At 34.4% G+C, this 16,820-nt stretch overlaps 4 protein-coding genes across 6 annotated transcripts in view; 1 reads left to right on the top strand and 3 right to left on the bottom strand.

Annotated features, from left to right (window-relative positions):
- The window catches only part of LOC125049629, a 31,409-nt gene that overhangs the window by 11,167 nt on the left and 3,422 nt on the right, over positions 1–16,820 (top strand). The window contains exons 6-11 of one of the 2 annotated variants that reach the window (XM_047649023.1): positions 13,345–13,479; positions 13,601–13,741; positions 14,480–14,587; positions 14,971–15,197; positions 15,943–16,159; positions 16,663–16,733. In XM_047649023.1, coding sequence (XP_047504979.1) covers positions 13,345–13,479; positions 13,601–13,741; positions 14,480–14,587; positions 14,971–15,197; positions 15,943–16,159; positions 16,663–16,733 — 899 coding nt within the window. The remainder of the gene's footprint in view (positions 1–13,344; positions 13,480–13,600; positions 13,742–14,479; positions 14,588–14,970; positions 15,198–15,942; positions 16,160–16,662; positions 16,734–16,820) is intronic. The other variant, XM_047649024.1, reaches the window with a different exon arrangement.
- Positions 183–5,280, bottom strand: LOC125049630. The gene is made up of 6 exons (XM_047649025.1): positions 5,129–5,280; positions 3,858–3,979; positions 3,369–3,492; positions 2,298–2,462; positions 1,571–1,666; positions 183–629 (listed from the first exon to the last, which is right to left on the bottom strand). The coding sequence occupies exons 1-6, from the start codon at positions 5,171–5,173 to the stop codon at positions 210–212; spliced, it is 972 nt and encodes a 323-aa protein (XP_047504981.1). The 5' UTR covers positions 5,174–5,280; the 3' UTR covers positions 183–209.
- On the bottom strand, positions 6,808–9,972 carry LOC125049632. 2 transcript variants are annotated; one of them, XM_047649027.1, is made up of 6 exons: positions 9,782–9,951; positions 9,527–9,594; positions 9,086–9,189; positions 8,294–8,372; positions 8,111–8,176; positions 6,808–7,137 (listed from the first exon to the last, which is right to left on the bottom strand). In XM_047649027.1, the coding sequence occupies exons 1-6, from the start codon at positions 9,807–9,809 to the stop codon at positions 7,036–7,038; spliced, it is 447 nt and encodes a 148-aa protein (XP_047504983.1). In that variant the 5' UTR covers positions 9,810–9,951; the 3' UTR covers positions 6,808–7,035. The 2 variants fall into 2 exon arrangements, with proteins under 2 accessions (XP_047504983.1, XP_047504984.1); XM_047649028.1 differs by having other exon boundaries at positions 7,118–7,164; positions 9,782–9,972.
- On the bottom strand, positions 10,799–13,202 carry LOC125049631. Its single transcript, XM_047649026.1, has 6 exons — positions 13,128–13,202; positions 12,986–13,062; positions 12,264–12,490; positions 12,105–12,183; positions 11,361–11,429; positions 10,799–11,140 (listed from the first exon to the last, which is right to left on the bottom strand). The coding sequence occupies exons 2-6, from the start codon at positions 13,037–13,039 to the stop codon at positions 10,829–10,831; spliced, it is 741 nt and encodes a 246-aa protein (XP_047504982.1). The 5' UTR covers positions 13,040–13,062; positions 13,128–13,202; the 3' UTR covers positions 10,799–10,828.

Genomic DNA, 16,820 nt, shown 5'->3' on the forward strand with positions numbered 1-16,820 from the left:
TATATTTAAGGAACGTACGAAAATTCCCTAGTTTTATTAGATTTGAGGAAGCAGAGTATTTTTTAGTTTCCTGTGGGTAAATATTTAATTCTTTACCTGTATAGGTATATCCTAATTAACAAGACGGTCAGGCTTATGAACTAAAATATTCCTGCTACGAAAAGAAAAGCTCTGTTTAATATTAATAAAACGTTTAAGTATCTGGATTTCTAATTCATATTATTTTTATTATCATCAAATATAAAATTATTGATTCCGCCTATATCCTTGTGCATTTCTTTGAGTTTTACTTTGAGTGTGTCCATATCATTCGCGTTATCCTTCTCTAACACCTTCCTCAATAGACTTTCCACTTCGCTAACATTTTCCTTTTTATTTTTATTTTCAATGTCCAACACCGTGGCGTTATTTTCTGCGATAAAATTATCTAATTCGATAAAGCTTATATTTTTAAAGGCGCACTTCTTAACACTTTCAATCACATCTAAAGCTTCATCTTCAATAGATTTTATGACTTCTATGAGGCAGGCTTCGTGCATCGCGCCATGCGCCATTTGTTTAGTCAAATCCACCACACCATCAATAAGTTTCCCGGTTATCTCCATCATGGTTGATTTCATGAGGGGTGACTAAAACAATGAGAATATGGTATAGATTTTAAAGTCATCAAGATGAGGTCATTTTGGCCGTTTATTTGATAAATCTAAATATTGCTTTTTAATACAGACAAGCGAATTAATTTTAAATGATATCAATGAATATCGTTTATGAAATATAATAGAAGTGATTAAAAGATATGCCTGAAATTGTCTCATCCGATTGATATGTAAATTTGACGACCGAAAATCAAATTCGGTCCAAACTTCAAGTAATCGAAGATCATGAAAAAATTTTAGAAGACGTCAAATTGTTGGAATAACTCGTTAAATATTTTATAAATTAAAAGAAAAATAATTGTAAGGCATTGTAGCCTGTCATAGGACTTAAATTTGTGATGTGTCAATGCTGAACTAAAAAGTGTGAAACCATCCAGATGCTATAGAAAAAAAACTTGTCAACCTAATTCTATGAATGATCTGATTTGTCATATAGGAAGTCGTGGGTGACGTGATTAAAATAATTTATAACATCCAATTTCATTCGAAAAAGAATTATTTCTTTAATTGAAACCACGATGAAAGGTGGGCACAATTTTTCAACTCGGTGCCGACGGAAATGAGTCATTGACAGTTGTAACATTTTTCGCACAAGTTTATTTTAAAACCAAAATTATTCGATTGTTTTTACAAATTATATTAATTATTGATAATTAATAATTAAACACCTATTTTCACTATTTTCATATGGCTCCTAGGTGTTAATTGGAGTAGTAGGTATAGGCTTATAAAGACTTCAAAATAAAAATCCCGTAAACATACTTTGAATGAAGAAGAAATTATTTTGAACTTTTAATCTTCTTTTGGGAATTACAAATAAATTCACACCATTATTTAAACGATCGGTTAGTGATTATTTGTATTAAAGACCTAAGCCAGACATCTGCTAGCATTGACCGAATTAAAACACTTACCTTGGATATGACGCATTTGATGACCTTCTTGAGAGAGTCGTGATCATGTCCACACGCTCTCAACAAATCGTAAATCTCACTCTTTTGTTCATTTATCTGAAAAAATTAACACAGAGCACTAAATAACACTTCAAAAGACACGTAACATTTGTTGAGAAATTTCATTTAGTTAAATTTATTGTACGATTCCTGGGTCATCAGGGTGCTTTAAATTAATTAATTAAAAAAAGAATATAAGCGAAATAAATAATGTTAATGTCGAAGAGAGAGTCTGCGTCTGACTATACTCTCGGATTGTAATTCCGGCGATTTAGGAAATGGCCACTTTTATAAAACTAAGAAAGCCTGAGTGAGCAAAATCTACAGCCTTAGCTCGTACATTTATTGTTTTCTAAGTTGTAAGTGAACAATTAAATTTGATAGACAATACAATAAATCTGTCGTTTTGCACCATTTAAACTTTTCCATATTATACTATTCCTCATTGGCTGAAGGATCTATGTTGCCTTAATTATAATATTTAAATATCAGACTTAATCAAGTTTTAATTAAATAAATAAAATATCCTTCTGAGCTAATTTGATCAATCCAAAACATTCGATTCTTCGCCGGTGTCGAACCTATCTTCAGACCAATCAGACGCGATTTAAAAAATGCATTTAAATAAAAACCTAAGATACTCGTAATGAAGATTTTAGAATTTTGTAATATTCGAACCAAAATTTACCGGCTTAATTCCATCTCTGATCATACTCTTCAGATTGGCAACGGTCCTGACCGCCTTAGAAGGATCCTGACCGATCAAGGCATAGCCACAAATTACCATCTGATGAAGAGCTTTCTCGGCTAAGGCGGATGTATCGTTTTGTTTATCAACGAGGCATTTTTCGACCTATGCAGAAAAAAATATTGTAACCAATTTATGTTGCATTGTCACAAACATTTCTGTTCTACTTTGTTACACATGTATAAAATAATGAAAAAAGTATATTGACTTGACTTGACTGTTGATTTCTATTCAAATTAACGTAAATATAAATAATAATCTATAAAGTGTAGTGCTTTCAAGGGGAGGGTGAATACATTTTTAAAGGCAAGGTGCCAATTATATAGTGGGAGAGGTTTTGATCATAAGTTTTGACAACAATTATCCTTAACTGTTCTTATAATTATGACATCATGATAATTGATATTACATTTGCACGCCTATTTTATATGGCTGATTGTGCGGTCTTTTTGCAAATTTGCAAATAAAAACTTATTATTATTATTAAAAATAGCAAATTAAAAACAACAATAAATTACACGTTTTTTGAACGTCAACATTCGTGTTTTTTCAAGTCAAAAAGGAAAATTCTGTTGAAGACGGTAGCAGTCTTATGTAAGTGAAATTTGACCAATAGAAATAAAAAAAAAATGTATTTTAGAGCAGTGTTGGCCTAGTGCCTTCAGTGTGCGACTCTCATATCTGAGGTCGTAGGTTCGATCCCCGGCTGTGCACCAATGGACTTTCTTTCTTGTGCGTTCATTTAACATTTGCTCGAACGGTAGAGGAAAACATCGTAAGGAAACCGTCATGTCTTAGACCCAAAAAGTCGACAGCGTGCGTCAGGAACTGGAGGCTGATCACCAACTTGCCTATAAGATTTAAAAATGATCATGAAACAGATTCAGATATCTGAGGCCAAGGCTTAAAAAGGTTGTAGCGCCACTGATTTTTTTTTTATGCATTTTAGACAGAACTAGTTTACCTTATTACTTTTTAATGCAATCGTTCATCTTAGCACATTTATCATACCTCCTCATCTCCATGGCTTCTGATCATATCCATCACGCTTTGCAGCTGAAGCAACTTCTCCTGTATGTGCTGTGTGCCATTTTGCAGCAAAAGTCTTATCTTTATTAACACCATATCCACAGCTCTGAAATTGTTTTATAGATACATATAAACATATGCTGTATATAGCAATCTTGTAATACAGCTATTATACGATACGCCGTAGTCCCCCAATGGGATATAGGAAATATATATTTTGACACGTTTACTTGGTTGCCATTATGAGACACTTCCTTGATTTTTGAGGACTAAGACATGCCTAGGGTTACAACGCACTATCTTGGGAGTGAAACGCAAGCTTACCAATAGGATAACTCTGTTCGCATATTACCATAGACAATAACTTCACATGTTAAATTGATAGATGGGATTTATTCTATGAGTTTAATTAGCTATATAAATTGTTGAAGAATCAAAATAGGAACATATTTCAACATTACTAATTCAAACCTTTCTAAATCCACCTGGAACTTTCTTTCAATGCTTTGGACCAGGTCATTGCCAAGTTTGTGCGTTATCTCATCTTCTATTACCTTATCCACATCATCTTTGGCCACTTCCGCATTTGCTACCTAGATTCAATCACCCAAATTTCAACTCACGACTATTAGTCAGCCTAATTTATCACGCCGGACCTAGACTTGGACCCAAATTCCATAATAGTAAGATGCATTGGTTTAGTGATAGACCGATTTGTTGTGTACGTAAGGGTATAGTGTTTTCAAACCTATTAATACAGTGAATAACATTACATCAACAGATGAAAAGCAGTATTATGCACGTTAGTATTAAATGCTACACAGTGAGTGAAAAACAAAAAGAAAAGAACAGAGTGTCTTCCATTTAATAGAGACTGTAAGTAGTGTTTTTGGAAACTTTCGAATATAAAAATCCTTATTAGTCAACTAGATTAGACTTACTTATTAGTCTTAAGTTAGGTTAGATTGTAATGTTCCATGATGTCTTAGTAAAGACACATGTATAAAAAAAACAGATGGAAAGCCCGTCAACTAGAGAATGAAAAACATGATTAATAATATTGATCTTAATGCCTATAAAATGATTTGGCAGCTCATCTCTGTTAAGCCTTGACGCAAAGGATATGAAGTGTAAGCAGAGCCTTCTATTAATAATACTAACAGCCTGATGGGACAGAATTAAATTTTCCACGTTATAATAAAAATAATTTAATCTTTATAGTAAAAATTCACATTTATATAAAATATGATTTCATTAGGTTACCACACGTTATTAAAAATTATAAATAAAAAGCAACATCTTCTCAGCCTGTCCTATCCTATGCTGAAGCGGAAAGTACTTATGTGCAACAGTAGTTTAATTATAAAATTGTAAAATGTAAGTGTTATGTAGAAATGATTGCGTCAAGTACCGGTTATATGGCAAATGGAAGAGACTAACGGCTCACGACACAGAGAATCCTAGTATGGGGGCTAGTGCACTTTCTTTTTAACTAAACTTCCTTTTTATTATGAGTAATAAAGCTTTTTCTTTCTCTCATAAATCTTTGTGTAATTTCCGACACGACAACAGATTCTTATGCCAAGTTCGTAACTTAATGCTACAAACCTCAATTAAAATCATCATCTACTTTTATCGCCATTTCCCGCAGATAACATCAAAATAATAAAATTTAACAGCCATGTTAAGGTTACAAACAGACATTACAGCCTTATTAACAATAAAACAAATGAACTACTCGCCAGAATGATCGCAGATATTATGTAAAGCGAATTCTTCAAACTCATAGCTGGATTGCGAAAATAGTTGAACGAAAATAACTCGATATTTCTGTATCAAATGATTGCCCACTTGTTTACGATAAAAAGGCCGTTAACAATTTTATGGTATACTGGCTTGTACCCGCGACTTCGCTTGATTGTAATTCGGTGGCTATCTTTTATCATCATCATATTATCATCTATTAGTGTAGTTATGTCTGGAGTCGCGTAACGTCTAAACAGAACTGGACCAGACGCATTGAATCTGCTTCATAATTATGTTGCCAAAAATGTAAACCGGGATATCGGTTTGCACTGTGCACTAAACAGTATAATATAAGCGTTGCACAGATTAAATCGGAAATTAATACTTATATAATAAAATTGTTAAACATAATTAACCTTCTTGGAACTTATTTAAACATAATACGATTCAGAGACGAGGCCTCACGCTATGTACGACTAGTGATCTTACCCTGACCCTTACTAATAAAATGGGAATGCTGCATATAATTGTATAAAAGAAATATGTGCCGCGCATACATGAGTTCCCAATTGTGGTTGCTTCTGAGTGATCACTTCAATCAGGAGTTACTTTACTTAGAAATAAAATCCAAAATAAAAAATATTTTTAGTATGACAGGGCTTTTAAACATTATTTATATTATTATTTTGAATAATATCTTATCTTATAATGTCTACACACATGACACTATCGACATATTTATATGTTCGCAGAGTTCACAGTAGATTGTGTTTAAGTATATAATATTTACTTTATTATATTTTATTTTTTCTCGACATTATCGTATTGGCATAGTCTGTAAGTATAATGTATGTATTTCAGTAAATAAATAAATAATCTTTGTTTCGTTTTTTAAGTTTAAACAAATTAACGAATATGCACAGTCCTGATTGATAATGATAAACTTTCATGAAAACGTAATTGCTTTTTAAATATGTTTACGCCTTTCTTTTTGTGAAGTTGTTCAAGCTGCCTTAAAACAAACAATTTAACGATTAATCTACCGATTTAGTCCTAATATGTACTCGTACCTATTAGTCGATAGTTTAAGATTTACTAGATAGAAACCATGCTTGTAGAAACCCCAGACTAAACAATGCGTGAAAAGTTTACAAAATTGTTATTCACAGCAGCTGTACAGCTTTAGGTAACCTCCTTGGTGAAACTCGTAAACTTTTAGTACTGGCTGATTAGATTTCTATTTCTAAAATCATCGTTATAGGTTCTTGTTGTTGTTGTTCAATTTTGGCTCTGTACATCGAAAGCAAACAACGTCTATGGCGAGAGAACGTTAAGGTATTTGCTACTGAGGCTAATAAATGGTCTACTACTCGGTCTGCTATTAGATAGCCTAACGTTAACGATGGTTATGATGATACAAAGTAACTAGAAAAACTATTTTTATATGCATTTGTCGCGTTCTCAAAGACTGCTATGGTTTTATTAATACAAACCACAGCGGTTTTCTAATGTAACACAATGTATTGTATTATTCTGTAATATACATAAATTTAAAAAAAAATCAATATGGTCATGCTTTAAGTTTTAAATACAGTCGATCATTTAATTAAAATATATTTTAATCAATTTATTTACACCACTAATTACATTTTTTTCTGTAATTAATTGACGGTAATAATAATACAGAAGAGAACGTGATTTTGATGTTAAAAAAATATACTATTAGACATTTTTAGAAGCGATATAATTTTTACTTAACAGAAACAGACCATTCTCGTAAAATTATTGATATTTACTTATGGTAAATCAAGTCACTCTTTATTTACTAACTTCAAGTTCACTTCCGTACTAATGATTACATATGACATATACAATTTAGAACAAACACAAAATTAATACATATTTAAATGACGATTTGACGCGACTTTCGTTTGCTGCACCTTGATTGAATGCAGTTGCACGAACGATGTCTTGATTCTTTTTTAGGCACCTTCTCCTCTGTGTCCTATAACATTAGGCACATCAGTGTATTCTGTTAAATAAGGGCGTCTATATAGCTTGGTATGGAGCATACTACACTAGAAGATACAAGCGCACGTACTCTACAATTTCGATACAGTTTCGTAGCGTTGATACCATGGGATCGTGCGGTACAAAAACAACATTTAATCCAGAATCGCAATGGCCATCGTTAATCACAGATAAGGGAAACATACTCAGCTCTCGACTTAAATCCTTAGGCTAGCCCTTATTTACGGACGATAACGTTAGTTTAACCTAACGTGACAACGTATATATAACAAAAAATGGATAAAATGATTGCACATTTTTAAGAATGAAATTGAATAATTATTGAACCATTTTATATGGATACAAAGGAGTAAATACTTGGACGCATAGGCCAATCGAGTGGAAGAGAGATAGATGCGGCGCAAGCGTACAATGAGTAGTAAAGGGACAATGAGCGTAACGAGACAATTAGTCATGCTTTTTCGTACGTGCAGTCGGCATTGACGTGAGACGTTGTCACGTCAAAAGTAAATCACTTAGGTTCTACAACATTAAATAAACAATGTCTCTTTACCGAAATGAGCTTTATACACTTAGTCATAAGTGCATAGATAAATGAACCTTCCATGCTTGTATTAAAACAATGATTCTTTAATTTCGAGACCAATACAACGGAAGTTAGGGTCGTTAATAGATGTGACCATATAGTGTAAAATTAATGCAACTCCCTCTGGATTTAACGTCAAACTGCCAACGTTAAAATTACTCCACTCATCCACCAATGGTTTGCACCATTACCCATACAATGTAACATTCATACAAAATCACTCCGCTGTCTCTGCTAACCAAAAAGTGTCTTGGCCTCCGAAATGAGAGTCTGCCTGCGCTCCCTGTCCACCTCCTTACCTTCCATATAGCGACAACTCTTTTTAGCGTCAGGAAAATTATGTGACGACAGTAATACTTACACTATCATAGCAACAGATGGAGCGACACAAGTCTTTACTGTCCAGTTTTCCGAGAAGAGTATAGAACTGAAAATAGCAAAGGTTATATGCCTTAACAATCTAATAACTAAATAATTGTCAAAAAATGTCTTAAGTTTCGTTTAACCAAAATTTACTTCAATCAATAAAGAGATAATGAACTACCTTTAATTTAAGTTCGTAAAGAATGTCTATCAACATCGTAACTGCAAATTCGAGAAACTCCATGAGCTTTTGATATAATCTGAAAAATATAATATTTTAGTCTTGAGAAAAGCTAAAAGTCTAAATCTCAAAGACAACGAACGACACAGGAAGCTTCGTACTCCGCCCATTTTCCGGCTCTATTTCCCACGCATTGCCTTTCTATAAACTCTCATATTATTCTGGGAAGTTATATTCAGTTATGTCTAAAGCAATACAACTTAGAGACTGTCATGAAAAGAGATAGACACAGAAGACAACATTAATCGTATAAATGCCAAAAATTTTAAATTATCGCATTTATAGCTTAGGGAACCTGTAAGTTTATTTTTAAGAGGCAGGACAAGCTCGCCCTATCTTAAATGATGAGTGCTGGAGACATTGCTAGAAGACCACCAGTTGCATTGCATTGAACTGCGTCCTTTAAAGAATGGGTACGCTCATTAAGTTGGTATTTTAAGGTGGTATCCTCAAGGCAAAAGGAAAAGTGGCCGCCCAAAACAGACCTGCATCGAAGCATAATTGCAGAGGTGAAGGAAGCTGGAATGACGTGGAGTTAAATAAAGACAGCTGCCCAGGACCGATCAGGTTGGTTTTCTACGCTGAATGCCCTTTGGACATAAGACTTTCAGAAGACCTTCTCGTTTATAGCTTGGCCAAATTAGCTTTTCAACGAAATATATAAGGATCTAAATGCTAATCCGACTTGGTGCTGTCGGGTGATGCGTTTGCCCAATGTTTTTAAAGACATACTTGACTGTTACTAAGTATAGCTGACATATGGAAGTGTTTGAGATCCGCTGTTTCGCAGTTTCCGACGAACAACACCTTTCCTGTGGGTCTCCCAGTGGTACATACTAAAACAAACAATTATTAATTATATATATTATCATTAATACAGTTGACAGCACAAAGAATACATATTATATATACATATAATGGCAATATACGCGAGTACTACACATAAAGACGCGGCTGTGGAACTTAATTGTACCTAAGTATAGTTATTAATAAGGATTTAGTTAATAAGTTTTTTTCTATTGTCACAATAATACCAACAATTAACGTACTATACGGTCTACGTAATCACGAGCGCGATTTAATGAAATACATAGTTTTTTAAATTGGATAGTGCAAACACTCAAGCAGTCAAGATTGACACGGTTAAATTATTATTAATTTTATGTAACTTACCAACGCAACAGCTGCTAAGGCAAAAAATAGAATTGGCTTCACCAAGCTACGCATTTGGCTTAAAAGTTCTGAAAAAGAAGAACTCAATCTAATATTATTATTTCGATGGTACGAAACAGACATTTTGACGTAAACATCTCGATCGTAAACCTACTTTACAAACAACCAATATTTTTTTCTATATTATTTATGATAACAGAATCAGAAATATGTCTGCCTCGTGCTCCATTACTTAAAACAACAGGCAAGAATTACCTTCTGACGGACATCTTTCCACTTCCATATTTAATTTAAATATATTTTGTTTAATAGTGTTTTATACATTAAATTTTGAATCAAACGGGAAACAAAAATTTATTTATCAAATTTTTGACACATCTGTCTTGCGATTGACAGATAATAAGAAAACTCTAGTAATTTTCTTTATATAAACGTGACTTAGAAATCTTAGTGAAAACTAAATAAGTCTAAATGTTTTTTCGTAACTAAATTATTTTCTGGTATATTTCTATCAAATTGTGTTTAATGATGCAATGAATAGAAGGAAACTAGAAACCCGGAATTTTGGGTTTGGGCACATTCCATCATCACGTCCCCACAGAAACTCTGATCAAAACAGAAATATTCTGTATCTGTTTCGTGACAATTTGTTTTTTTCGAATAGGCAACTTACTTTTTTGTGCCTAACACCGCCAACATAGAAAAAGTCCATTGAGAGTCACACGCTGATACCACTAGGCCAACAATAATAATTTCACTTCACTATCTAATAAAACTTTACATAAAACTTTTGATACTGCACTAATAATCTAATATATACAATTCTCGTGTCACAATGTTGGTTCCCATACTCCTCCGAAACGGCTCGACCGATTCTTATGAATGTTTTTATGCATATTCAGTAAGTCTGAGAAACGGATACTATCTATCTATTAAATGTTAAGGGTGCTGGTAATTTTTTTTAATTTTTTAGACAAAATTTTTTGTTTTTATTTTTTTATGATACAGCATACAAAATACATACAACTCTTAATTTTCACCCCTCTACGATCAACTCCTATTTTTTATTTGTTTTTTAAAAACTTATGACTTGAACTCTGAGGTTCACAGAAAAGCCTAAAAAGTTTTCTATCCGGAAAACCGAACAGTCTCTGGGGTTGAGTAGCAAAATGTTCCATGTTGGTATGTAGTAAAAAGGTAGGCTAAGTAAAATCACATTAAGGAGAAACGAAGTTCGCGGGGTCAGCTAGTATTCTATAATAATTGTCAGTAAATTATATAAATGTATATTTTATTAAATAATCATGAGTTCTTTTTGGCTCGTGGACAGTTTTTCATGCATGTATAACCTTTTTCGATGCATCTAGCACAGCCGTTTGACAATGACGTTGTGTCTTCCACGCTCTCTTTTTTAGAAACAATACTCAGTGTTCGTTTTCTTGGCTCATTCTCTTCGCTTCTTTCTGGATCCTCAGTTTGGTTACCTGAAGCAGATTTTCTACGAAGAATGAGTGACTTTATTCCTTTTACCATTGCATTAGATTTTCTCTCTGCCCTTGCTTGATTCCCAAAATTTATATTTTGTGATGAATCTAACTGTCTTGATGCGGACAACTGGAAATGTAATTATATAATTAGATACGGATCTGGAACAATAATCTTTTTCGGATAAAATATTTTCAGACTGATGTAATAAAATGTAGTTTAGGCAACGATACAAGAATTCCCGGGAAAACAAATTGAATTATTACTACTAAACTTGTCAAAGATAAAATTACTTATAAATGCTCAACTACATATATTAAAATTAATGATGCATTAATGATGAACAAACCTGTGCTCGTCTTTGGCATGAGACTCCACATCCCGCAACGCTTGTAAAATATTGAGTAAATCCACTAATCTGAAATAATACAATTGTTTTGTATATCACGAAATACGTAAGCATAAATTAGCATAAGTGTAAATTAGATCACTTTTAATTAATTCTACATAACACCTATTATGTTTCGAGTATATTATTATGTCTCTCTCTTTGGGCCGATAGCTCATATCTGAGTCTCGTGAAGCAAAATCTGGCGAATAATTTCCCTTCACCAATTTCGGCCCTGCGCTTCTTTTACAGTTTTGAAGTAGATGAGTGTTTGACTCGATCAATCCATCTCATTGGCGAACGTCCACGCGATCATTTGCCTTCGATGTTGCCAATCACGAAGAGGTTTCTAGGTCCTCGTAGCCCCTACGCATTGTGTGACCATAGTACGAAATGATGCGTTGTTGGCATATAGTTTATAAACGGTCAATCGATGCATTGAGGCGTTTCATAGTCCACGGTATTCTTAACATCCGCTTCCAGTACAACATATCAAAAGCGTCAATCCTTTGCGTTTTTCGGCCTGTGACGTTTCTGTTCCATACAGGAAGATATCCCTAGCGATCAAATAATTATTTTGAGATGTGCTACCAGAAAGTTTTTGGCCTATTGAGGAAATGATTGACCAGACTGAAGCCAAAATGAGTGTTTAACACATTTAGTTCCCTTAAATTAGAATGATACTAATGAGCTATCGGATCTTACTCTTTGCATGATGCTGCAGGTGTAGTTGGAGAAGAGTTCTAATGTTTCGTAATAGGCATCGGTAACAGGGCGGCAGGTGCTACGAAAATAAATATTATATTATATATAAAATTAGAACTGATTAAATAAAATACGCCAAAACGTCACAGTTTATCATACCTGAGTACATTATCAATGAGGGCACAAGGACAGGTGTCGCAGACGCAAATTGTTCTGGCCCTCGAATGGCTGGTTCCTGGAGAACTAGCGATACTGTTGGACCTTTCGAGGCCACTCAGACCACTGAAACTGCTGTACTGGCTTTGACGGCAAGACAGACGACAAGTGCCTGACCAAATCTGGCGTAATGCGGACGCTGTTGCTATGAATTCTGGGTTATGGTTAATCTGAAACATAGGGTGGATTCCAAAAGAAAATCCTCTAGCGGCAAAGTGTGCGGTTCTGAACCCGTCTTTGCACCAATATTTATTTTTATTTTGTATGTGCTTTCAAACGATAATTATATTGACATCGACAATGATATCTTTACCTAGAGATATCTGTTGGAATACGGAACTACGTATTGTGACGATACCGGCGCGTCTTAGACCAGTTGAATACGTGTGCCCAACCCAACCATTGTATATTCTAAGGCACAAAGTCATCTACTTGTCAAGAAAAAAATAATAAAAGAGATTTATACCAGTATTAAAAAAAGGATAGATTTTTGTATGCAACAAATACTCAACAAAAACTCAAAAAGCCCACTTCGTAAATTACTTCACCATTAGACATATTATCTCTGAATTGCGTAAACTATATTCATATCCAAAATGTTAAAAAGTTTATACTACAACAGCTGCTAATGGAAGTGGAGTATGCTAGGATAACGAAATACGTACGTAAGCGTAAATAAGTGAAAGCAAACACAGGGAAAAGAGAAAACTAATTAGCATTTGTCCGCTGCTTTTTGTTCCTCCTGAAAATCAAAATAATGTTAATAAAGTTACACTGCTACAAAGACGTATATAAATAAGCTCATACATTGTTTTATTTCCTCTCGGTATTTCGACTACATTGCGTTATATAAACATTGAGGAATTGTTATAGATATGACATTGACTGTCAATCGTTACATCGAAAATATCAATCATCTCATTGACAATTTTATCTATGTTTATCGTTTTAAGTAGTCTATGAGAAGAGCAGAGAAATAAATAGATGATACCTAATGAGTGTATGTATTTCTTGTTTCTTTCAGATACAGAAGGCCTGAGCAGCGGCTGTGAAGCGAGTGGTGTAAGAGATGAAATCGCTAGAGATTATGCTGCGTTACAGTCACGCCTTCGCAGGGAATTCTCTGACAGACATCCAGGGAAAATTGATGTTTTGCGAGGTTATTCATTTCTAAGCTATTCAATTTTTATTAAAGCATTTTTGAAATTTAGCCACCACGTAGAGGTTCGTGTAACAACAGACCGGTTTCTTAAATTTTATATTTCCGACCATTATTCCAGCGCTGAGACCTGTGGCTACTGAAGATCAGCTTTCAGCCGACTACCACAATAAGCTGAAGGAATGGCGGATGAAGGGTGTGAAACAACCTCCGCCCATACCAGCCCGGAAGGACCTTAGCGAAGACTTCTTGAAAAAATGGGGTATGGAACTACTAACATTACAAATTAAATGTAAGGTTTTATTAAGTTTTTTTAAATTGTGACAATAAAGGGTTGTTTTGGTGCATAAGGAACAATTACCTTACTTGCCTGGTAAAATATTAGAATTGCCTGAGGATAGGACCATGGTTGAGAGTGGATTTTAACATTCATGACATCTTACTTGATTACCTGATTTATATTTTAGAAATGTATAATAATAAAGGGTTTTAATTTGGATAATAGGGTATGGTATTATATCTAGCACCAGCTCTCTCATCCGCTTGCCAAGTGGCAAAGGCCTCCCCAACTTCTTCATTCGCTTTCATTTCGCACATTATATAAATAAATAAATTTACCATCATGTTTGTCAATATGTCATCACATCGCTTATATGGTTATCCTCTACCACGCTTTCTGTAACGTGGACACCGTTCTTTTTGATTACTGGACTCTCTTCTTTCTCTTATAACTTGGAATTGATTGAAACGAAATGAAAGTGGACTGGTCCTCTTCCATCTTCCATCGTAAAATACACACCCACCTCTTGTACCAAAGACGATTTTTATAACGATAATACAAACATCTAAATAAATCAAGTATTTCAAATTTTATATTCGATTCCGAATGTAAAATTCGGTATAAATAAATTTAAAGTCAAGGTTGTAAAATGTTATGCCGTTTTTTATAGAATCAAAATACTTTTGATGAATTTTATATTAAGGGTTACTTACGTTTCAGATGATTGGACCCGTATGAAGGAAACTAATTCAGTTCCCACGTGGGAGGAGGAAGCGAAACCCGACGAAGTGTTGGTTCAGACATCGACTGGCCTTTTCAAGTTTCACGGTATATTTCTAAGTATTATGTGTCGATTGCCAGAAATTAAAATCCTTAAAACTGCGCCAAAGCATGGCACCTATACAGAAATATAGCTTTAAACTCGGAGTTAAAGAAAGCTTTCCAATACTTTACACCACATAATAGTAAGTTTTAGGTATAAAGAGTCACTAGGTGGTCAGGAAACGTTTTACTATACGTTACAGTGTTCTTGGGTACAGAAAAACGTTGTAGCGCGTTACACGGGGGGGGGGGGGTTTCCAATAACCTCCAAAAATTGCATAACGTAATACTTGAACGCTCCCTTACTAGCCTAGTCAATGATACTGACTGTTGACAGATAGAAGAGATACAGTTAATACAGATGTCTACATATCACCTGCTTATTGCAGGAATCTCCCGCTCCTTTACAAGAAAACTGCACGAGTGGGAGAAATCTCGAGGAATAGCTCCAGAGGCCTCCACATCCGCCCTATTACAGGAAGCAAAGGCGAGGAATAAGGTTCCCGCTGCCCTAACTCGTACACAAAGTGACGGTAGTGTTGGTCCCGTGTTCGCTGGCGGAAGAGTACATGCAAGCAGTCTGAGTGTTAACGATGCTGAAGATTTAGAGAATTTGGTATGTTATTTGAAATACGTTTCTGAATATACCTTTTTTTAATTTCTTTATTTTTCAAAATTATATAATCTCGATATGTTACATTAGAAAACCACTGTGATTTGTATAAATATAACCATACCAGTATAAAAGTAGTTTTTTTAATTTACTGTTTATATTGGTTAGCGTTAGGCTATCTAATAACAGACCGGGTAGACTATTTATTAGCCGCGGTAGCAAATACCACAACGTGCTCTCGCCATAGACGTCGTTTGATCTCGATGTACAGAGCCGAACTTGAACCTAAACGTACCGGGCCCCTGACTCATTTAAAATTTCGTAATGGTGGTTAAAGAAGCTAGCTTATGCATTATCCAACGATTGGCTTACTTAACCTCACAATAAGTATGTGCGAAGTTTTCAAGTAATGACATATGATATATCAGTCCTATGGTGTGTAAATATATAACCATAAAACATGCGCTTGCTAGACTCCCTTGTTGACGGAACTCGTGTGAGATGTTTATAGCTCGAATTTAAGATAGACACAACAATTAATAAGTAACTTCAAACCATGACTAACTTTGATTATTTCTATTACTAAAGATTAGGATTATTTTTATCTTGTTTGTGTGTGTACTGTTAATATCTATCTCTAGAAAATGTAATAAATAAGTGCATTAAAAAACCAAGGACCTGTTTGTAATTTATCTTATTATCGACAGTTTATTTAAAACATAATCCTGATAAACCTTTGTACTTTCAGCTTGATGACGAAGAATGTGAAGATGGCGACGCTCGAGAAGCCCTCCTAATAGAGATAGAGGCCGAAGAGGTGTGCACGGCTGCCCCTTTAGTAGCTGTCTCACCACGACATACACCACAAAAACCTGTTTATACGTATGGCCCAGCTGAAGCACGTTTACTGTGTGAAACCACGTCTGCGATCACAGGAACTGCTGTTGTACAATCTAATGGCTCTGGTGGGTACATAATAATAATCTTATTAGCGGACTTGGCATCACAAGACAGACGTTCAATACGACCTCAGTATCGAGAGGTGGACAGATGTAAGTGCTCCACCGAGACACTGACGTTTTAAAATACCGCGAACGTCCAAACTTAGAGCTACCTCTAAATAATTAACATACAAATCTAGAATATTATAAAATATATATAGCCTTTCATTTCAGATACTTTTTACGTTTAATCACATTTCTATCATGTCATTCTTTTTAGAAATCTGTGTGCCCTGTTTTGGCAAAAGCCATTCCAAAATAATACCTGTCAATATCTGTAAACTCTCGATAATCAAGAACTTACGGAGACAAATTATTACTTAAGCTGGTAACAATCATAATTTTTCTTAGAAGGCAGATTGCGTTGCAAACAAACACAAATTGAACTTATGACTCCCATCGCTAAAAGCTCAAATGATTGAGGTAGTGCTATTGATAATGACTGTAAGCTATTAACAATTTAATAGTCATGATTTCAGATTCACGGATAATAAAAACAAAAGAACAAACCATAAACCATAAAATTATCCGAGAACAGGTATGTTTGTTTTATATATATCTATCTATCGTAAAGTTGTTGTGTAAGGTTTTATCGGCTGTTTTATCTATATTTATTGGTGTGTCA

The sequence above is a fragment of the Pieris napi genome, chromosome 5 (assembly GCF_905475465.1).
Source record: "Pieris napi chromosome 5, ilPieNapi1.2, whole genome shotgun sequence".
Taxonomy (NCBI): domain Eukaryota; kingdom Metazoa; phylum Arthropoda; class Insecta; order Lepidoptera; family Pieridae; genus Pieris; species Pieris napi.